At 38.5% G+C, this 23,616-nt stretch overlaps 1 protein-coding gene across 1 annotated transcript; it reads left to right on the forward strand.

The window, feature by feature from the left end:
• The first annotated feature begins 12,976 nt into the window (after window positions 1–12,976).
• SERTM2 (serine rich and transmembrane domain containing 2) lies at window positions 12,977–13,249 on the forward strand. The gene has a single exon (XM_061179348.1). It carries the CDS (start codon window positions 12,977–12,979, stop codon window positions 13,247–13,249), a length of 273 nt encoding a protein of 90 aa, XP_061035331.1.
• The last annotated feature ends 10,367 nt before the right edge of the window (window positions 13,250–23,616 follow it).

Raw genomic sequence — 23,616 nt, forward strand, 5'->3', positions numbered from 1 at the left:
TCAAGGTTCATCTATGCTGTTGCAAATGACAGGGTTTCCTTCTTTATATGGCTGAATAATATTCATATATATATTATATATATATACACATTCATCCATCAGGGGATACTTAAGTGTTTCCATGTCTTTGTTATTGTAAATAATGCTGCAATGAACATGGGAGTACAAATCAAGATAGTAATTTCTTTTCCTTTGGATATATACCCAGAAGTGGAGATTTCTGGATCATATGGTAGTTCTATTTTTATTTTATTTTTTGAGGAACTGCCATACTGTTTTCCATAGTTGTTGCACCAACTTACATTCCCAACAATAGTGCACAATGGTTCCATCTTCTCCACATCATTGCTAGTGCTTAGCTCTTCTCTTTTTGATGTTAAACATACTAATAGGTGTGAAGTGATATCTCACTTTGGTTTTGATTTGCATTTCCCTGATGATGAGTGATGTTGAGCACCTTTTCATGTACTTGTTGGCCACGTGTATGTCTTCTTTGGAAAAATGTCTATTCAGATCTTTTGCCCATTTTTCAATTGGATGATTATGATGATGATGATGATGATTTTGCTCTTGAGTTGTATAAGTTCCTTATATATCTTGTATATTAACCCCTTATCCTATTAGATGGCTTGAAAATGTTTTCTCCCATTCCATAGGTTGTCTTTTTATTTTGCTGATCATTTATCTTGTTGTGCAGAGCTTTTTAGTTTGATGTAGTCCCACTTTTTATTTTTTATTTGGTTGCTTGTGCTTTAGGTGTCATATCCAAAAAGTCATTGCCAAGACCAATGTCAAGGAACTTTTTCCCTATGTTTTCTTCTAGGAGTTTTATGGTTTCGGGTCTTACATTTAACTGTTTAATCTATAGCGAGTTAATTTTTGTGAGTGGTGCATGATAGGGGTCCAGTTTCATTCTTTTGCATGTGAATATCCATTTTTCCCCAATTTATTGAAGAAGAATCTGTCTTTTCTCCTTTGAGTATTAATGGCTCCTTCATCAAATATTATTTGACCATATATGTATGGGTTTATTTCTGGGCTCTTGATTCTGCTCCATTGGTCTATGTATCTGTTTTTATGCCAGTATCATACTGTTTTGATTACTATAGCTTTGTAATATAGTTTGAAATCAGGAAGTGTGGTGCCTCCAGCTTTGCTTTTCTTTCTCAAGGTTGCTTTGGCTATTCAGGGTCTTTTGTGGTTCCAGATGCATTTTAGGATTGTTTTTTTCTATTTCTGTAAAAAAACAGCAGAATTTCTATGCATAGACCAAGAGTGCCTGATATATTTTTTAAAACAATCAGTTTATTAGGGACCTATCTGTCTATTCCCCCAAGGCAGTGGTTCTTAACCTGGGGAGCTTGTTAAAAATACATATTCTCAGGTTTCAGCCCTGCAGAAGGTCTGGGATAGGGCCAAGATTCTGTATTTTGAAAGAGCTCCCTGGGTGACAAAGCACAGCCTGGTTAAGAGCCACTGACCAGTGGAAGGCCAGCAACAGCAAGTCTGGACCATTCCCATTCCCTTTTCCTCCTCATTGCAACCTTTAGTCTTGCTGACTCCAAGAGTGCATGGCAGACGTTAAGGTGAGTGTTTTCAGGGGGTAGTTGCTGCATGGCTAACCTAGCTTTCCAAACCATGGGGAAAATAAAAATCCACCAAGCAATCAATAAAAAAAATTGACAGATTTAATCTGTGCTGAGTAAACTCATTTGACCAAGGTCATCAGTGTGAGTGATGAAGATCAGAACAGTACTTGGACCAGTCACCATATGTAGTCCAAACCAAAGGGTACTATTATCTCATTATATATCTATAACAAGAAGGTAAGGAATTACATTATCACAGTGCTAGGGCTTAGCTACCAGGCGGGGAAAAACCCCTTCCTGTAAGGAAGAAATAAGCCAACTCTGAATTTGAGCAATGCGTGCTAGGTTTTACTGGGTGGAAGGGTTATTTTTAAAAGGGAGAACTAGACTTGTAATCATGACAACCCAACATTATTGATTCACTGTCTTATTTTTAAGGTCTTGCAAGCCCTTCTAGAACTTTGACATTTTCACCCCCAAGGAATCAGAAGTGAGCCAGAAAGAGCTGCTGACTTGCAAAAAGTAAGAAGTAGATCTTAGACATAGCTTTAGTACCAGGGCAGGAGTATGATACAGTGGTTAGGAGCACAGGTTTATACTCAGGCACACCTGGGTTAAGATTTTAGGCTCCATCACTTACTAGTTGTGTGATCTTGAGCAAATTATTTAACCTCTGTAAAGTTCAGTTTCCCCTTCTGTAGTTTCTAAAGTGAACCAAGCTCTGTCAAGCTTTGGTGCCTCTGTATAGGCAGCTCCCTCTGCCTTGAATAGCACTCACCTCCTTTAACCCTGACCAACTCTTACTCACCCTTCAGGTCTCAAATCAACATTGCCACTTCCAGGAAGTCACGATTCCCTAGAGTTAGGTAATGCTCTTCTGTGTCTCCTCCCCAAGTATCCTAAGCACATCTTCAATCATAATAAATGTATGGTAATTGGTGCTTTTTAAAAATTTGTTTCTTCCACACATAAGGAGCCAGTAAACTAGGGCCCATGGGTTAAATCTGACCCATGACCTCTTTTTGTTTAGACCTCAAGAATGGTTTTGCATTTTTATAGAATTGGTTGAAGAAAGAGGAATTTGCAACAGAGATCTTAAGTGTCCCTCAAAGCCTAAAATATTTACTCTCTGGCCCTTTACAGAAGAAGGTCAGCATTTGCTGACCCCTGCCATAGATCATAAACAATTTGAAGGGAAGGACTATTTTTCATTTCACTGTATGTCCTATTCCTAGCACAATGCCTGGCACATAAAAGCACTTAGATATTCATTGAATGAAGGAATGAATTAATGTTTATAACCAATATTTTTTAAAGTATAATTAATGATAGAATCAAAACACAACTTCATTTTGTCTCCTAATGTGCAAATAAAATATACTCCTTTGGGGTAAAATTTCTCTGACCTTGGATAGAAACTTGGACAAGTCACATGACTTTCCTGTTCATTCCTTCAAGAGTAAACAGTCCTAAAATCACTCAAAGTCACAAAACACAGTCTTGATTCAGTAATCAGAACATATTCAGTCCAAGATATTAATCAAATTCTTTAGGCTTTACTTGGAAATAAGGTCCCCCCTCCCACTCCACACTGAGGCCTGTAGGTGGTGGTCATCTGCGTTTGGAGAAGTGGGGGATGATAGGTTTTCTTCTTTCTCTCCCCACTTGCCAGCTCCTATTTGGACCCTCACCAGGGTGGAAGCAGGAACAGGGAAGAGAGGTAAAGGGATCGGTCTTTTCTTCCTTGGTAGAAGAAATGGCTTCCCACTCTCTGGGTCTCTGGCTCTTCTTTGGGTTCTTTAAATGTTCCCATCACGGAGGACCCCTCTCCTGCAATTTGGGAGACCTGGGTTTATAATTTATATTCAGGTTGGTAGTTTACAACTCTTTCCTCCAACCCTAGGAATCCAACAGTTATCTCCAGCTTTTTTTTTTTTTCTGGGGTCTCTACACCCCTCTAGGTGGCTCTATTGGACAGGGTCTAGTGTGACCCCACCTTGGCTCTCTCTCTTGCATGACACCCTTTTGATTGATTCCCAGGAAACCCTCAAACATCCCTTGCCTGATAAATTCTGGGAATGCTGGCCAATCCCAAAACAGTCAACCCTGTCCTCCTGCCAAGGGCCACGTTAAGCTTTCTCAGAATGAAATGCAGCTCCAGTTCTCTGCTCCTACTGCAGAGAACAAATGTCAAGCTCTCTGAGTGGTCTGGTGAAACCCCTCTCACTAGGGTTGAGGTGAAGGAGGTAATACCTCCACTATTCCAACACTCCTGTAGAAGGTGGAATGGAGTCTTAGCCTGGCAACAGATCTCTACAAAGAAATGTTTTCACAAGTTTTCCCCCCACTCTCCTCCACAACCTGACTTTTTTATTTCTTGGAACCTGTTCTGGAGCACTTCCTTTGCAAATTCTGTATGTCATGATCTGGCTTTGGAATTTCCCATCTACTGTAGGGCATCTATTATGTCTTCCTGGAAACTTGCATTTTAATATCATGTTACCTAAGACTTTTTTTTCCTAATTAGGTGGAAACATTAGACTACCCCTAATGAAATCTCCAGTTATATTCAAGTAGCCTCATCCTCTTTGGACATTAAAAAAATTAAGATGGCAGCATTAACATTTATTGAGCATCTACCATGTAGTGCAGGCTTTAGAGATGTTTTCCCGTATAATCCTCATGAAGAGAGTTTTCCCCTCTTTTACAGATGATAAAACTGAGAAATTAGACTTTCTCAAGGTAACCTAGAAAATATAGATCAAAGCTGAGGCTGAAACCTAGGTCTATCTGACTTCAAAATCCATGGTCTTTTTGTTACAACGTGACCTTCCAACTTTTTCACCAAAATATCCCAAATGGCAGAATAGAGTGAACACGTATCCCTGGAGAAGTCTGGGTAGCCCAAAGAGGCACCACCACAAGTGCAACATTTCTCTGAAGTCTCATTCTTGATTGTAAAAGTGCATACAAAATTTGCATTTTATTCTACAATATGTTTATCGTCATATAAACTATCTTGAAAATTATCACTCAAATTACCTACGTTCTCCCTATCTGAGATCCTCTAGAAAAATGCATTATGCTTACCCTGTAGTTTCATGAATCTTGAGCATACTACTCCAGTTCGAGAGACCCCAGCATACTCCACAGGGTATTAGACTATGCTGGTGAGGTATTAACAATTTCAAGGAGAGTCTCAACCCACTGTAACCACTAGAATGAGGGAAATGAAAAGTTAAAAGATGCAAGATTTGTTAAAGAAAATTTGGGATAAAGTAAAAAGCACTGCAGTAATTTCTTAAAGATTGGCATAATACATTATTATGCTATTATTATTATATACTATTATTAATAATAATATGGAATTATTAATTCCATACTAAAAATTGTTGATGACCATGAGTTTTTGGATGAACAATGCACTAATAATGTTGTAATATTGGACAAGTGACATGAGGGCATTCAGCTGTTCTTAACCTGGAGGCCATGGAGCACGGAAATTATATGCCTATTTCTGAGGAAGAGGACAATCCATAGCTTTCATTAAGTTCTCAAAGGAATCCAAAACGCACCAAAGGTGAAGAAATACTGCTACAGAGAAAAGAGCAGAGACTTTGGGATCACACTGCCTTGTTTTCAAATACTGGCTCCAAGCTTACTAAACTACATGACATGCTTCATCTCTGAGCCTGTTTCCTTATTTATAAAATGAGAATAATAATATACAAGTCACAGCGTTGTTGTGAGGATTAAATGAGATTCTCTACATTAAATGCTTGACACAGAGTAGGCACTCAAGAAATGTTAATCTCCTTCCTCTTGCCACAATATATAAAACACAGTAATGGCATTTAAACTACAGTTGGACGAATCATCTTTAATGGCACATGTACCCTGGATAGATATGCCTTCTTCAAAGATATTCTACCTAAAGCTTAGACCCCCCTACCAGAAACTCAGACCTAGATTCCAATACTGATGTTAAATCTCCACAAAAAATTCAAAATAAAAGTATTCAGTTGGCGCCTACAAAAAAGTTTCCCCAACATATGCACACATTCTGTTTATAAAGATGGAATTATTTACATACCACTATATCCTGGCATGTTTGGTTTCAATTCTATGCATATATTACTATAAACCTAAGATGAAAAACCTCTTGAATTGAGCAGGAGATCTGATCCCCTTAAATGTCATATGAAGAGGCTTTTACAAAAACAGGGAGTCTTCACTAGTCCTACAGATTCATGAAGAAGACTCGAAGGGGTTAAAGTGGAAGGCTTATACAAACTTTGCTTCTCAGCTTCTCTCTTACCTCCTCCCTCTCGGCTCCACACCGCTAAGGCAAGGCAGAGCTGAATCACTACCTTTCCCGCACGCTCTAAACTGTTGCCTGCGAAAGAGGAACTGGGGACTTAACTATTCAGGCTGCTTCCATTCAAGTGTTCCGGATGGTATATACACGTCCAAACAGACACTTCTCTTGGCTCTTTGGAGTTTATAAGAAGCAGGCATCTGAAACTGCACTCTGAAGCTGTAAGTGGCAACTGGAATTTTAAGTAACTGATAGAGGGTGCTTTTCTGTTTTAACGCTGGAAAGGTCTGACTCTTTAGGAAGATGAAAGAGAAAGCATATTTGCATGAACATAGCCCTGCTTCTGTGGCAAAACAAGGCTTTCTTTCTATTTTCCAGATATTCCAGAGATGTTCCTGAACAACTTGCCTGTCGATGCAAGCTTCAAAAGGGATGCTTAAATGGCTAATCCCATTCATCCTGTGAGCCAGGAAAGGTAAGAGAGATTTGGAAATATTATGATGTTATTTACGGTGAAATGAGCAGCATTTTATTTATCGGCAGGTGTGACAAATAGGCACCATCTGCCGCAGAAGATACAGCAACTCCCACTTGAGAAGCTTGTTACTTAATGGCTCCAGCCGCTGAAGAAGCACTTGCGGCTGGAATTGTTTTTTCACAGGCTGATGTGGAACTAGATACTTTAACAGCTCCCACCTCCCTTAGTTTTCTCTCCCTCCCGCGGGGCAGATAAATACGAACAGAATATGTTAACGCCTCAAAGCTGTTGCAATTGATAGTTCTGACTGTCTCTTCTGAGTTGTTTCTCTGATCATTTTCCTTAGCTATGTGGTGGGATTTCAGCTCTGAAATTATATAGGCAGGTGTCATTCAGAAAAACGTAAAATTACCAGTGAATTGTTTTCAGAACTTTGTCATGTTAAAGTAAAACTAACTATGGGGCGCTCCTTGAGGACCCAAACAGGGATCAGGTTACATTAATCTCTGTATTCCCAGCACTTTTTCTCTTATTAGAAACAAGTCTCACCCTAGGAATCCCTCTCAGCGTTGATGGATGGAGAAAGCGCCACATTCCCATCTCATTTTAAGGAGCAAAATTCATGGTCTGGGTGTGTATGTTGTTTTGCTTCTGCGAGGTTATATATACTATGCTGACGTTGAACATTACGGGAGACTTGGGATTTCAGTGTTCCTACCAAAAACTCAAGAAGTTTTTTTTGTTTTGTTTTGTTTTGTTTTGTTTACCAAGAGTTTTATTTACCAAGTTAATGACAAAACATGCAATCAGAAAATCAGAGGTGCGTTCACATTGCTTGTGGGTGTTTTGATTTACATTACAAGTAAACCGGATGTTCAGGCTAATGTTGGACTTTGGCCAATTATTATTAAGTTAATCTCTTTCCATTTTCCCTTCCCCCAAACTTCTCTCCCCCTTTCCTTTCTTCGTCTCTTTTCCAATGTTTTCCTGCTTCCCTATCTTCACCTCTATCTCTTAACCACTCATTTCCTCCCACCTCTTATCCACTTCCCACACTCCTCATCACCTTACTTCTCACATTTCCTTCCTTCCCTCGTCCCCTCTTCCCTCCATCTTCCTTTTTTCTGAATTCCTTACCCTTTTTCCTATCCCGCCCTCTCCTCCTTGTCTCTCAACAGCTTTCCATCACTTTTACAAAGACTAGAGACTGATTTTCATTTTATTAGCTTTCCAGAAAGAACTGCAGGATACTAAAATCCTACAAGGGTCTTTCCACAAAAACCAGATTCTTTAGAATTAATAGAATTTTGATTTCTTTTGAAATTGCATGGTTGTTTTTCTTTCCAAATGGTGCAAAGCTTTTAATGGAGCAATCACATTATCTGTGCAGCTAAGTAGTTAGCAAAGAGAGCTATGGCAATCCTGTTCCGAAAGCTTTTATGAGAAGTTGTCACAGATGCAGGAGCAGATTAACAAAGAGGACTCCCCAGTATCTAACTTTTCATTTACTCATTTCAAAGTCCTTAAGATTTAAGGAATTAAATTGATAGACCTGTCTGCATTGAACAGGATGTTTGCTGTTCTGCAGACTGCAGAGGTTTTAAGAAATACATGGCTAGTTAGTTTTCCAAACCCTCAAATGAAATGTTTAAAGAAGTTGACAACTGTACGTGAGATCATTGTTCTCTACAGCTTCTCCAAGCTTCATAGAATTCTAATAAATATTTAATAAGTATTTAGACCTTAAGGAAGATTAAGGGTCGATTGTGTAGGAGGCAGTATTATTGTTACCGGAAAGCATTTATAGACACAATTGAACTTTCTAAAACTTAAGGCTGTAAACCCATTCCATGTAGTTTTCCTTTAAAATCATGCAACTGAAATAGTAATTCAAGAGCAAAGTTTCTACCAAAGTGATTATTCCTTTTTTTAAAAAAATTTTTTGGCTGGGCTGTGCAGCTTGCGGGATCTTAGTTCCCCCACCAGGGATTGAACCCGGGCCCGTGGCAGTGAAAGGACTGAGTCCTAACCACTGGACCACCAGGGAATTCCCACAAAGTGATTATTCCTTAATTCCAGATGATAATCAGGAATTTAGTCTCATTTGCACAATAAGAGATAGGGGAGTGGGGGAGGGGAATAAAAATAAAAGGGCGTTTCAGGTGCTTCCCCAAGCTATATTAGCTATCAGAACAGATATAACACTGTGCTTCTCTCTAAATTGTCACTGCTAAGTACATTTCTTCAGTCATACCCATGCATTTGTTCAACAATTATTGAGCAGCTATTGCGAGCACAGTTGTATAAGGGACAGAAGGTTGAAAAAGATCTTCAAGGGGTTTATAAATTACAATTTGGGGGAAAACACAGCAAATAGATACTTATAGTATTAGGTGAATGTAATTTCTCTAGGAGAGAGAGAAAGCCTGTGGGAGTTAGGATTTGGATGAGAAATCAAGGTCAGTTTCATGAGCTGAATTATGAAGAATTGTAGCATTTCCCCAAGCAGAGATATGCAAAGATGGAAGAAACTGATCAAACAAAAACATGGAGGCGGGGAAGTAGGTGACAGTGAGCATTACAGCTTGATTGGAAAGGAGGGTAGTGGAAGGAATTAAAGTCAGCCAGGACCAGGGCATTGACAGCCTTGAACGCCAAGATAAGGAGAATGGAGTAGTCTAAAGACGATAAGGCCTCTCAAAGGCAATGTGGGCTACCAAATCTTTATTCCTTTTTCATCCTGTAAGATTAATTATAAATAAATCATATAGTAATGGACTGCAGAGTAAAAAGAGCAAATCGAAGATGACATATAGCTTGACAATTTTTTAATAAAGTTCAAAACAAAAAAAACAACATAGTGTTTAGGTGTTACACACACACACCACACAGGTGTGTGTGTGTGTAAATAAAAGCAAGGTAATGACTAACAAAATTCAGAATACTGATAATTTCTGGGGAGGAGTGGGATGAGATAGGGAGGAGCACAGGTAGATGTCATGTGAATTATTAGTTATTCTCAATCTTACAGTTGGTAGGTGTTTGTTTACAGGTGTTTGTCCATGGGTGTTACTGAGTAAACAAATAAAAGGGACCCTGGATGCACCGATGATGGCAGTGTGCCTAACCAAGAAGCCTGACTTACCCAAATCTGTGTATTTGGAGGTCCACAGGAGACTAAAAAGATACTATACTACTGTTGAGGCTTTTCCCACTTGGATTGCACTAGCAGTGAGTGTTTTTTTCCCTTCGACTTGTCTTCTGGAGGCCAGGTGAAAAAGTAATGCCTCTACGTGGGCTGCCCGGGACTGTCAGAGTCCTGACTCTGCAACGCTCTGTTCTATTCGTGGAGTGGTGCTTCTCAGCCCACGCCACATATCGAAATCACCTGTGGAACTTTAAGCACTACAGCTGTTCATGCCCCACACAAACCTACTCAATCAGAACCTCTGAAGGGAGGACCCAGGTATACATATTTTCAAAAGGTTTCGTAAGTGATCCTGAGGGCAACAGACACTGGAAACCATTCCTTGCAGAGTGTACGTAGAAACTCTAAATGGGTAGCTTGTCACAAATGTAGACTTCAGGGTCCTATCCCGAGAGATTCTGATCTAGGAAGCAAGGAGAAAGGCCCAGAAACCTGCATTTGTAATACAAATCTTCCAGGGACTTCCTTCAGAAACATTGCCCCAAGGGTTCCAAAACCCTAGGGCCTCGGGGTGATTACTCTGTGTATTCGTTTCCTAGGACTGCCATAAACAGAGTACCACAAACTGGGTGGCTTAAAACAGAAATTTATTCTCTTAGGTCTGGAGGCTAGAAGTCTGAAATCAAGGCATCAGCTTGGGCATGCTCCCTTTGCAATCTGTAGGGGAAAATCCTTCCTTGGCTCTTCTAGCTTCTGGTGTTTACTGGCAATCCTTGGCATTCCCTGGTTTGTAGATCCATCACTCCAATCTCTGTCTGTCTTCCCCCTGAATGTCTCTGTCTTCTCTTCTTATAAGGACACCAGTCATATTGGATTAGGGCCAACCTAATGACCTCATTTTAACTTGATTACATCTGCAAAGACCCTTTTTTCAAATAAGGTCACATCACATTCACAGGTACTGGGTGTTAGGACTTCAACATATCTTTTGGGGGGACATAATTCAACCTGTGGCACTCTTTTAATAGTTTTTTGAAGTAGGGTCCCCAAACAACCAATAAGATTAGCTATGTTCTTTAGCTGGGATATCTAGATAGAAAAACTGATAGTTAACTCTCAAAGCTCTATATGCAAAGAATCACCTGAAAATCTTGTGCTTAGAATGCATATTCCTGGGCCTTGATGCAAGGTATTAGAACTCAGTAGGCCTGGGGAAGGGCCTAGGAGTCTACATTTTAAATCAGGTAAGGGGTTCATGCATCACACTCTTGAGAAAAACTGGATTTGGGAGAACAAGCAAGGTTAAGAATCGAGTGGTCTGGGGAGAAGGAGCTCCCAAGAGCAGACCCTGAAACCTGCATTTGTAACAAGCTACTCAGGAGAACCATTGCCTTTGGGGCTGGTGTTTCTAGGGAACAAAAGGGTACCTACGTGATTATCTTTTCCACTTGTTAGTGAATCAGAAATCAAAATAGATGTACATTTAAGTATTGCAAAAATGTTTCCTAGACCATAGCTCCAAAGACAGTGGAAAGATACCCTGTCTCTTTGCTCTTGTTTCTTGAGAACCACATGGGCGGTAGGGGAATTAGGTAGGTAGGCTAAGGATCATGCAGATTACAGAAAGTATAGTACCACGGGCTAGTGAATATAAACTTTAAGCTGAAATGCTCCCAGGCTGGGCGCAAAATTCAAGATTATAGGAAGAGTAATGCGATTGTTGGAGCTGTTTCTATTAACTCTCCTTGGGCATGTTAACAAGCGACAGAGCTGGGCTACACTGTCGGCTCTCTGCCACTACTGCACATAGAAGTTTGACAGGTGATGGTGGTTTATGTTGTTTTTCTAGTCACCCATATTCAAAATTCATGTTCTGAAAAACAAGCTAAATCATTTTGGAAGCCTTCAACCGTAAATAGTTGACCCTATTTACACACTTGAATGTTTTTGCGAATAAAGACAAGGTTCTGTCTTCACCAATAATGAATGATGCAGTTATTTGCTCAGAACAAACACACCCTTTCAATTACTTCTGATCTACAAATACTGAGGGAAAAAACTGTATTCTCACCCCACAGACTTAAATGAGAGAGACAGAACACAAAAACAAAATTGGGGGAAGCCTACATTCCTGAAAATTCCATGATTTGTTAAAGCGACCCATGGCACTGGGACCTGGGGTTTGAAGAAATGAATCCTTAGATTTAGGCCTTTATTTCAGTGCTAGGCTTTCCTGCTTAAACTAGGGCAGTGGTTCTCAGTCCTGACTTTACAGTCACTTGGGGAGCTTTTTAAAAATACCAGTGCTTGGACCCCACCCCGGACCAATAAAATATGACTCTCTAGAGTGGTGACCAGGCCCCCTACTGTGGAGATTATGATTCAGAAAGTCTAGATGGGGGCCCAGGGTCTGTATTTTAATAAGTACTTCAGGTAAATTTTATGACCAGTTAGTCTGGGAAACACTGTCTTAACCTAGCCTAGTTATTAGCTGCTGTTCTCTGATCTGAATTTTTCTTTAACCTTGTAATAGGTATTTACCACTTAGGAAAAAAAGCATTCAAAATGATAAAAACTCAGGATATCATTTTAAAACTAATTTTCCCATAGCAAAACATTTTGCAACATATCAGTTAATTTTTATTTCAAAAGAAATTGCCATCTGTTTTACTTAGATACCCGAATCTTTTATTGTTGTTTTTGATTTTCAGGAAAATAAATCTGTTGAAGAATTTTAAGAGTCAAATCTTCTGAGCCTAGATCTACTGCTGTCTGCATCTCTGAGACCTCCTCCATCTGAGAATTACCAGGTCTGACAACACTTTCCCTCCAGCCTACAGTGAGGGACGTCAACAGAGCTGTAGAAAAGTCACATCCTCTAGACTTCCAACCCTCAAGCTGTGGCAGCTGGAAAGAAACCTTACAAGTGCCATCCCTACGGGGAATTCAGAAAGACAAGAAGGGTAAAAACTCAGATATGCTGAGCCTGAAATATACAAAAGCTTTTAGAAAGTCTCCCCACAGAAGAACCCAATTAAATTCACATAATTAATGCACACATTTAGATGAGCTGTAGATAAAATAGAGCTCTTTCTCCCTCTACCAAAAGACAGGAAAAGTCCAATTTAATACTCAGACATTCTTGTCTCCATACCAGTATTATAAAGCAGTTTCACCATATTTCTTTTAATCAGTATATGAGTAGGACTGTGGAAAATAAAAGATTTTATTTATATTTTTAAAAAAATGATTAAGAAGTTCTGATAAAAACTATTTGGGAGGGGGATGCTTGTGCACTACTGACTTGGCTCTGGTTGTGATTGCTTTGTGGATGAGATTGTTAGAACACCTCCAGAATATTCAGAGACAGCCTAAGTGACTGTGGAATGCCTCAAGGGCAATAGAAATCAAATCGAAATAGGTACCAACTCAAGTCTTAAGTGATGACGGAGGTGCATTTCAAGTACCATGGGAATCTCACTGGGCGGGCCCATTTCCCCACCCTGGCAACAGAGGTTGACACTACTTCGGATAAGTATTCCAACCTGTATCTGTATGTGGGCTTATTCCTGAGCCTCCTGGCCATTCTCCTCATCCTGCTCTTCACAATGCTCCTTCGGCTCAAACATGTCATCTCACCCATCACCTCTGAGAGCACAGAAAGTGTTCCTCAGTTTACAGACGTAGAGATGCAGAGTCGAATCCCCACTCCTTAAAGTCAGGGAGAAAGTGAGCTTTAATGGATCTCAGTGAACCCTTGTATGTTTATGTCCAGGAAAGCTGACTTTGTTGCATGTAGCTTCCCATGTAGGGAATCAACAAGTTGTTCACTTAACAAGTTGTTCACGTTTTCTCTGTGTTATTCTTTATCTTGACTCTGCTTGTGGGATATCTAAGAGGTTTGACTCATTCCTTGCCAGGAATATAGGAAATGGCAGCTGGTTGGGAGGGCAGGTTTCCATGGTAACCAAAGAGAGCCTGGGCCTTGAGCAAACCTCAGACTGCAGAAATTCACATGCAGCTGTTGTAAAAAACACATGACCCTGGAAGCTCCAAGAACAAGGAAAATTTGCCTTTGAAAGGGCTCATTGTTCAAAGAGGGTATCCCAAGAAAGGAACAAGTTTTTTTTTTTTTTAAACATCTTTATTGGAGTATAATTGCTTTACAATGGTGTGTTAGTTTCTGCTTTATAACAAAGTGAATCAGAAGGAACAAGTTTTAATTTAGCAGTTGGACCCTAAAGAATCACCTCTGCTTACATGAAGTTAAATCATGTCAGAGGTTAATGGAAGAGACCACGAACCCTTTCCCAAAGCAGCAGTGATTTTATCATCTGTGGCCATCTGGTTTGTCCCAAATGAAAGAAGAGTTCTTAAAAGAAACTGTTTCAATTTAAAGAGCAAGTTTACAAAAAGAAGTTTCTAGTCAACAAACTCATCTAGAGAGGGAAAATGTGCATTTTATATCTGTGTTATTACTATTACTGGACTTTTAAAAACTCAGATAATGGCCGATGTATTACAAAAATCTGGAACAATGAGCTCCCCCCAAACCAAGGGAAAATTAAGTCAAAATGTGCTTATGATAATGAACCTTATATTATACGTGCAGCTTCTTTGCCTTTTTCTCCTTCCCCGTCATGCTCCAGGATTGAGTTGCACTCAAATATAAGCTTTGTTTAAAGATGGCCTCGGCAAAGAAGACTCAACTGTACCTTAAAGCAGAAATGAAATAATCTTGGTATTCTGTCGTTGAATGATTGTGGCTTTGGGCAAAACACTCAAGCCTCTAGGTACCAGGTTTTTCACTCTGAAAAATGATCTGAGGGCTATTTAGTCATCACTAGACTCCTTTTAGATCTGAGTGTAAGAAAAACAAAGAGAGACAAAGGAAAGGACTAAACAACAGCCTCCAACAAATCCTTATTGAGATCAATGTCCTCAAATATCACATATGTCTTTCCCAGAAAATGTTCCTCCCTTCCTGATCCCTGCCAAAAGATGAAGTGTTTCACTTATTACCTATAAGAGAAATATATTTTGAAAAATTCCATTCTCATAAGTAGCCCTAGTATGCCAGTAGTGGAAAAAGAATTTGATTTTTTAATAATTAATGTTCCAAAAGGGAACCAAAGGAAATGAGTACTGTTTACAGATTAGAAATTAGAAGGCTGGTCATACTCTTGCCACCAAAGAACTAAAACACCCATGTTAAATTCTACTGCTTAGGAAAAATCAGTTCTCTCTTGCACCTAAAAGGTGGTCATCAAATTTCAACCACGTGCTCCCTCGGGAATTGCAGCCGCAGTGAGAGAGAAGTGGAATGGATGTTAGGTTAATGGCACCTCTACCAGACATGCAGCTCTCTCTAGTTTGTTACCAATTTAAATTGGCCCCTTTACTCTGATCTAAATCTAGCATGGTGGTGAAATTCCCAAGTGCTTTCTACTTTTATACACAGTCATTTGCCAATACTCCCTCTCCAAGGGGCTGCAAAGTGTGAAATCCCCACATGCAGAGCTTAACTTAGCAGCAAGGCTGACTCTGGCACACCTGTTACAATAGCGCACTGTAAGAGATGGCAGCTGCATTCTGCACCATTCAGAAGAGATGAGCAGGTAGGCTAAGACTCGATAGGGCATGCGCTTCCCCTTTTGGTATTCTAATTTCCAAAATGCAAAGTGATTCATATTATTGCATTTGGTGGTTTAAGTTGTCTTTATTCAACACCCAGACTCCACATAACTTTTAAAATGTTAGTTCTTGGCAGCCATACACGGACTTCATCAAAGGCTGCCAATATACCCCAGAACTTCTTAAGGACACACATCTCTCCTCACTCCACGCTCTGCCTTTTGTGCTCACAGTATTTGAATGCACTTTACAGTTAAGAAGTCAGTGACTGGATAAATGAAGGAACTGATTACATTTTCAACAGCAGTGAATAGCAAGATACCCAATGCCTTGTTGCTGAATCTGATGAAGAGACAGACTGCAAATCTATTCCCTGCCCACCTGACCTCTCCAACACAGATTTCAGGAGTTTAAAACTGCTCCTTAATCTCTGACTTGGATGAAGATTCCCAATTTATGATTAGGTTCCTCACCTGGAAAACAACCACCCTCTTTCATCACAACTACCCCATGGGATCCAAATCTTCACCGAGCATTAACCAAAGTACACAGCACGGATTGCACTAAAATAGCAGCATAACCCCTGACGATTTCCAATGATAACATAAATGGAGATGTATGTAAGCAGATGTGTCATTATGGTGACTCACATGGTATTTAATCTTTGGGAAAATAAACTGAATGTTTTCATCATAGCAAACCAACTGTAAAGAAAACTTTTCCATTTATATTAAATTTTATTATATCCTCCAATGTATTAATTAACATATATTACCACTCAAAGAGGCAGCTAGAGCAATCAATGGGCATAATTTGAATTTATCCATCTATCCAAAATGCTGACTTGGCAATTCCTTCCCTCACCCACACTCTCCAAAAAATTGCATGTTAGCCTAAATGTATATAAACAGGTAGGTTATTTATATATAGATGTACTTTGTTTTAAGGTGAAAAAATGAGTCTTCACTTTTTATTACACTGAATCACATGAAATTTCCCTTTTCATAAATAAAAATGCTGAAATATCAGCAATTTCATATAATTCAACCAAATAAAAGGACTCACCACATGAATTCTTTAAACAGTAAACTCTCCTAATGTGTTTAAAATAACTCAATATCCAAAAGTGTACTTTGCATACATTTCAGAATCATGGGTTGTATAAAACAAGGTTTATTGTAAAAGGCTTTTTGTATTATGTATTATGTACTAGGCAGGAAATCTTGAGGTAAATCAGGTAAAGACAGGTTCATTCAGCCTAACATTTCCATCTACGCCAAATCTGAAGCTTTGGACTCCTAACTGAGTCTGATGGCTGCAGACCCCACCATGCTTACTAAGTAGGTAAAAGGGGTCCATTTAATGCAATTAAGTAGTTATATTTAGTAATACGTCTTATTCACCTGCATTTGTACAAAAGAAGCACTTTTTTTTTAAACAAAATTGTGTGGAAGAGAAAATTGGGTTTCTTTTGTTTAAAATCATTAATACTTGAAATAGATTCATATTGTGTATATGAAATATAACATTTGAATTAATATTTAGCATGTCATTTTTGTTCCCTGTAAAATAAATTCTGTTTGGTTTGCTGATAACAGCTATATATTGTCTGAAGAATATAGAGTATTAGTCTCTTCATCCCAATATAAATTGTAACAATTACAAATTTGTGGGATTTATAATTCTGAGGTGTCATTATTTTTTCTTAGTCGCCAACCTCCCAACTTTTATTTTCTCCCCACTTGCCACTTTATTGGTGTGTTTCTTTGTTTCTTTAGTAGTAAGATGTGAAAAATGGGTAATGACTACCAGCTGCCAATGAAAGTGACCTGAGGTGAGAGTGAGATAAGGTATCTAAAGTACCAATATCTTGCAACATTCCCCAACATGTGGGATATTTTTATTTATGTATCTTCCATTTCGTACTTTCTTCATTTGTTCCTCATAGCAACCCTGTGAGTAATGAGTGGAAGTATTATGAAGTCTGTTTTACAAAAGAGGACACTAGCACAGAGAGATTGGTGAGACATTCATGGTTCCACAGAGGCCAAGTCAAGAGTACACTGCCAGTCTTTGGACTCCTAGTTTAGTACTCATCTCAAAAAGTGCTTTGTTTTCTGAGCACTGAATAGATACTCCAGAGTTATTCATTCCATTACACTCCAAGTTCTGCAAAAAACTATTGAGCTCTATAGGTGATTAATTACTCCCTGTGCCGAAATTCAGAACAAATAAGCAGAATTCTGCCATCTATTTTTTTTTTTAAGATTTTTAGAAATTTCATGTAATGTCTGAAACATTTATATTAACATATTTCCATACAAATAACCCAATGAAAGTTTAGTATTAGTTGTTTTGTTTGTTTGTCTTTTTATACTGCAGGTTCTTATTAGTCATCAATTTTATACACATCAGTGTATACATGTCAATCCCAATCGCCCAATTCAGCACACCACCATCCCCACCCCACTGCAGTTTTCCCCCCTTGGTGTCCATATGTCTGTTCTCTACATCTGTGTCTCAACTTCTGCCCTGCAAACCGGCTCATCTGTACCATTTTTCTAGGTTCCACATACATGCGTTAATACGATATTTGTTTTTCTCTTTCTGACTTACTTCACTCTGTATGACAGTCTCTAAATCTATCCACGTCTCAACAAATGACCCAATTTCGTTCCTTTTTATGGCTGAGTAATATTCCATTGTATATATGTACCACATCTTCTTTAACCATTCGTCTTTCGATGGGCATTTAGGTTGCTTCCATGACCTGGCTATTGTAAATAGTGCTGCAATGAACATTCGGGTGCATGTGTCTTTTTGAATTACGGTTTTCTCTGGGTATATGCCCAGTAGTGGGATTGCTGGGTCATATGGTAATTCTATCTTTAGTTTTTTAAGGAACCTCCATATTGTTCTCCATAGTGGCTGTATCAATTTACATTCCCACCAACAGTGCAAGAGGGTTCCCTTTTCTCCACACCCTCTCCAGCATTTGTTGTTTGTAGATTTTCTGATGATGCCCATTCTAACTGGTGTGAGGTGATACCTCATTGTAGTTTTGATTTGCATTTCTCTAATAATTAGTGGTGTTGAGCAGCTTTTCATGTGCTTCGTGGCCGTCTGTATGTCTTCTTTGGAGAAATGTCTATTTAGGTCTTCTGCCCATTTTTGGATTGGGGTGTTTGTTTCTTTAATATTGAGCTGAATGAGCGGTTTATATATTTTGGAGATTAATCCTTTGTCTGTTGATTCGTTTGCAAATATTTTCTCCCATTCTGAGGGTTGTCTTTTCGTCTTGTTTATGGTTTCCTTTGCTGTGCCAAAGCTTTGAAGTTTCATTAGGTCCCATTTGTTTATTTTTGTTTTTATTTCCATTACTCTAGGAGGTGGATCAAAAAAGATCTTGCTGTGATTTATGTCAAAGAGTGTTCTTCCTATGTTTTCCTCTAAGAGTTTTATAGTGTCCAGTCTTACATTTAGGTCTCGAATCCATTTTGAGTTTATTTTTGTGTATGGTGTTAGGGAGTATTCTAATTTCATTCTTTTACATGTAGCTGTCCAGTTTTCCCAGCACCACTTACTGAAGAGACTGTCTTTTCTCCATTGTATATCTTTGCCTCCTTTGTCATAGATTAGTTGACCATAGGTGCGTGGGTTTCTCTCTGGGCTTTCTATCTTGTTCCATTGATCTATGTTCCTGTTTTTGTGCCAGTACCATATTGTCTTGATTATTGTAGCTTTGTAGTATAGTCTGCAGTCAGGGAGTCTGATTCCTCCAGCTCCGTTTTTTCCCCTCAAGACTGCTTTGGCTATTCAGGGTCTTTTGTGTCTCCATACAAATTTTAAGATGATTTGTTCTAGCTCTGTAAAAAATGCCATTGGTAATTTGATAGGGATTGCATTGACTCTGTAGATTGCTTTGGGTAGTAGAGTCATTTTCACAATGTTGATTCTTCCAATCCAAGAACATGGTATATCTCTCCATCTGTTGGTATCATCTTTAATTTCTTTCATTAGTGTCTTATAGTTTTCTGCATACAGGTCTTTTGTCTCCCTAGGTAGGTTTATTCCTAGGTATTTTATTCTTTTTGTTGCAATGGTAAATGGGAGTGTTTCCATAATTTCTCTTTCAGATTTTTCATCATTAGTGTATAGGAATGCAAGAGATTTCTGTGCATTAATTTTGTATCCTGCAACTTTACCAAATTCATTAATTAGCTCTAGCAGTTTTCTGGTGGCAGTTTTAGGATTCTCTATGTATAGTATCATGTCATCTGCAAACAGTGACAGTTTTACTTCTTCTTTTCCAATTTGTATTCCTTTTATTTCTTTTTCTTCTCTGATTGCTGTGGCTAGGACTTCCAGAACTATGTTGAATAATAGTGGTGAGAGTGGACATCCTTGTCTCGTTCCTGATCTTAGAGGAAATGCTTTCAGTTTTTCACCGTTGAGAATGATGTTTGCTGTGGGTTTGTCATATATGGCCTTTATTATGTTGAGGTAGGTTCCCTCTATGCCCACTTTCTGGAGAGTTTTTATCATAAATGGGTGTTGAATTTTGTCAAAAGCTTTTTCTGCATCTATTGAGATGATCATATGGTTTTGATTCTTCAATTTGTTAATATGGTGTATCACATTGATTGATTTGCGTATATTGAAGAATCCTTGCATCCCTGGGATAAATCCCACTTGATTGTGGTGTATGATCCTTTTCATGTGTTGTTGGATTCTGTTTGCCAGTATTTTGTTGAGGATTTTTGCATCTATATTCATCAGTGATATTGGTCTGTAATTTTCTTTTTTTGTAGCGTCTTTGTCTGGTTTTGGTATCAGGGTGATGGTGGCCTCATAGAATGAGTTTGGGAGTGTTCCTTCCTCTGCAATTTTTTGGAAGAGTTTGAGAAGGATAGGTGTTAACTCTTCTCTAAATGTTTGATAGAATTCACCTGTGAAGCCATCTGGTCCTGGACTTTTGTTTGTTGGAAGATTTTTAATCACAGTTTCAATTTCATTACTTGTGATTGGTCTGTTCATATTTTCTGTTTCTTCCTGGTTCAGTCTTGGGAGGTTATACCTTTCTAAGAATTTGTCCATTTCTTCCAGGTTGTCCATTTTATTGGCATAAAGTTGCTTGTAGTAGTCTCTTAGGATGCTTTGTATTTCTGCGGTGTCTGTTGTAACTTCTCCTTTTTCATCTCTGATTTTATTGATTTGAGTCCTCTCCCTCTTTTTCGTGATGAGTCTGGCTAATGGCTTATCAATTTTGTTTATCTTCTCAAAGAACCAGCTTTTAGTTTTATTGATCTTTGCTATTGTTTTCTTTGTTTCTATTTCATTTATTTCCGCTCTGATCTTTAAGATTTCTTTCCTTCTGCTAACTTTGGGTTTTGTTTGTTCTTCTTTCTCTAGTTCTTTTAGGTGTAAGGTTAGATTGTTTACTTGAGATTTTTCTTGTTTCTTGAGGTAGGCTTGTATAGCTATAAACTTCCCTCTTAGAACTGCTTTTGCTGCATCCCATAGGTTTTGGGTCATCGTGTTTTCATTGTCATTTGTCTCTAGGTATTTTTTGATTTCCTCTCTGATTTCTTCAGTGATCTCTTGGTTATTTAGTAACGTATTGTTTAGCCTCCATGTGTTTGTGTTTTTTACGTTTTTTTCCCTGTAATTCATTTCTAATCTCATAGCGTTGTGGTCAGAAAAGATGCTTGATGTGATTTCAATTTTCTTAAATTTACTGAGGCTTGATTTGTGACCCAAGATGTGATCTATCCTGGAGAATGTTCCGTGCGCAGTTGAGAAGAAAGTGTAATCTGCTGTTTTTGGATGGAATGTTCTATAAATATCAATTAAATCTTTCTGGTCTCTTGTGTCATTTAAAGCTTCCGTTTCCTTATTTATTTTCATTTTGGATGATCTGTCCATTGGTGTAAGTGAGGTGTTAAAGTCCCCCACTATTATTGTGTTACTGTCAATTTCCTCTTTTATAGCTGTTAGCAGTTGCCTTATGTATTGAGGTGCTCCTATGTTGGGTGCATATATATTTATAATTGTTATATCTTCTTCTTGGATTGATCCCTTGATCATTATGTAGTGTCCTTCCTTGTCTCTTGTAACATTCTTTATTTTAAAGTCTATTTTATCTGATATGAGTATAGCTACTCCAGCTTTCTTTTGATTTCCATTTGCATGGAATATCTTTTTCCATCCCCTCACTTTCAGTCTGTATGTGTCCCTAGTCTAAAGTGGGTCTCTTGTAGACAGCATATATATGGGTCTTGTTTTTGTATCCATTCAGCAAGCCTGTGTCTTTTGGTTGGAGCATTTAATCCATTCACGTTTAAGGTAATTATCGATATGTATGTTCCTATGACCATTTTCTTAATTGTTTTGGGTTTGTTTTTGTAGGTCCTTTTCTTCTCTTGTGTTTCCCACTTAGAGAAGTTCCTTTAGCATTTGTTGTAGAGCTGGTTTGGTGGTGCTGAATTCTCTTAGCTTTTGCTTGTCTGTAAAGCTTTTGATTTCTCCATCAAATCTAAATGAGATCCTTGCCGGGTAGAGTAATCTTGGTTGTAGGTTCTTCCCTTTCATCACTTTAAGTATATCATGCCACTCCCTTCTGGCTTGTAGAGTTTCTGCTGAGAAATCAGCTGTTAACCTTATGGGAGTTCCCTTGTATGTTATTTGTCGTTTTTCCCTTGCTGCTTTCAATAATTTTTCTTTGTCTTTAATTTTTGCCACTTTGATTACTATGTGTCTCAGCGTGTTTCTCCTTGGGTTTATCCTGTATGGGACTCTCTGCGCTTCCTGGACTTGGGTGGCTATTTCCTTTCCCATGTTAGGGAAGTTTTCGACTATCATCTCTTCAAATATTTTCTCTGGTCCTTTCTCTCTCTCTTCTCCTTCTGGGACCCCTATAATGCGAATGTTGTTGCGTTTAATGTTGTCCCAGAGGTCTCTTAGGCTGTCTTCATTTCTTTTCATTCTTTTTTCTTTAGTCTGTTCCACAGCAGTGAATTCCACCATTCTGTCTTCCAAGTCACTTATCCGTTCTTCTGCCTCAGTTATTCTGCTATTGATTCCTTCTAGTGTAGTTTTCATTTCAGTTATTGTATTGGTCATCTCTGTTTGTTTGTTCTTTAATTCTTCTAGGTCTTTGTTAATCATTTCTTGCATCTTCTCAATCTTTGCCTCCATTCTTATTCCAAGGTCCTGGATCATCTTCACTATCATTATTCTGAATTCTTTTTCTGGAATGTTGCCTATCTCCACTTCATTTAGTTGTTTTTCTGGGGTTTTTTCTTGTTCCTTCATCTGGTATATAGCCCTCTGCCTTTTCATCTTGTCTATCTTTCTGTAAATGTGGTTTTTGTTCCACAGGCTGCAGGATTGTAGTTTTTCTTGCTTCTGCTGTCTGCCCTCTGGTGGTTGAGGCTATCTAAGAGGCTTGATGGGAGGCTCTGGTCTCTGCCATCTATTAAAATCATATTATAGTTGCAGCAACACATATTTAACAGACTGTAGGGAAGTTTACACAAAGGCAGATCCTGCAGCTTTAATTTACATGGAAGAAGGGAAGAGGCAGAAATATAGATGAATTATCAACCCACAATGCAAATTCTAATCCTTTGATCATTCGACTTAATGTTCACAGTCAATGCCAGTTCTTCATATACATGATTGTGATCTTTCCCCTCCTAGAAATGAGAACACCTCCTCTTAGGTAAAAATAGTGTTCTTATTTAAAATTGTATAGTGTTCTAACTGTACACAACTATTTCATTTGTGCTCTTTAATAAATGCAATGGCATTAAAAGGGAGAGAATTACTGGCTAGAGAAGCTTCCTCTAGCCACAAAGAATGAATTATTGTCCTCATAGAAAAAGGAGACAAAAATGTGGGACATATGTAGAGTAGGAAAAGGAAATGCACATAATAAATATAGGTGAGGAGGTTTTGAAGAATAACTCGATTAATTCCAGGAATTTCAATTCATTTTTCACATCAACTATTTGTTGATTAAATTATACATACACACGTTGGAGAGTAAGAGAGACAGATTACACAGCATACTGAGCTAGGCTCTGGTGGGGATGTAAAGTTTGCAATCATAAAATCTACAATCTGGTCAAGATGATAAGTACCTAAACTCATTCATTCTTTCAACATTTATTCAGCACCTACTGTGTGTGCTACCAGTGAAAACAGAACACACTCTATGCCCTGGTGAAAGTTATAGCCTAGGGATGGACATCTCCAATCAGATAATTACAAGAATACTGTGTTAAAAAGGAGAAGTATAGGGTGCGTACAAAGTGGAGGGCATGCTGCCTAGACTGGCCTAGAGTGTCACGGAAGACTTTACTGAGATGATATCTAAGCTGAAATCTAATGGAGGAGTAAAAGGAGAGAATAGAGCAAACATTCCATAGAAAGAACAGCATGTACA

This window comes from Eubalaena glacialis, chromosome X, assembly GCF_028564815.1.
Source record: "Eubalaena glacialis isolate mEubGla1 chromosome X, mEubGla1.1.hap2.+ XY, whole genome shotgun sequence".
Taxonomy (NCBI): Eukaryota; Metazoa; Chordata; class Mammalia; order Artiodactyla; family Balaenidae; genus Eubalaena; species Eubalaena glacialis.

Excerpts from the sequence above, each read along its gene's own strand:
- SERTM2 (XM_061179348.1), top strand. The coding sequence starts at position 12,977 with ATGACGGAGGTGCATTTCAAGTACCATGGGAATCTCACTGGGCGGGCC.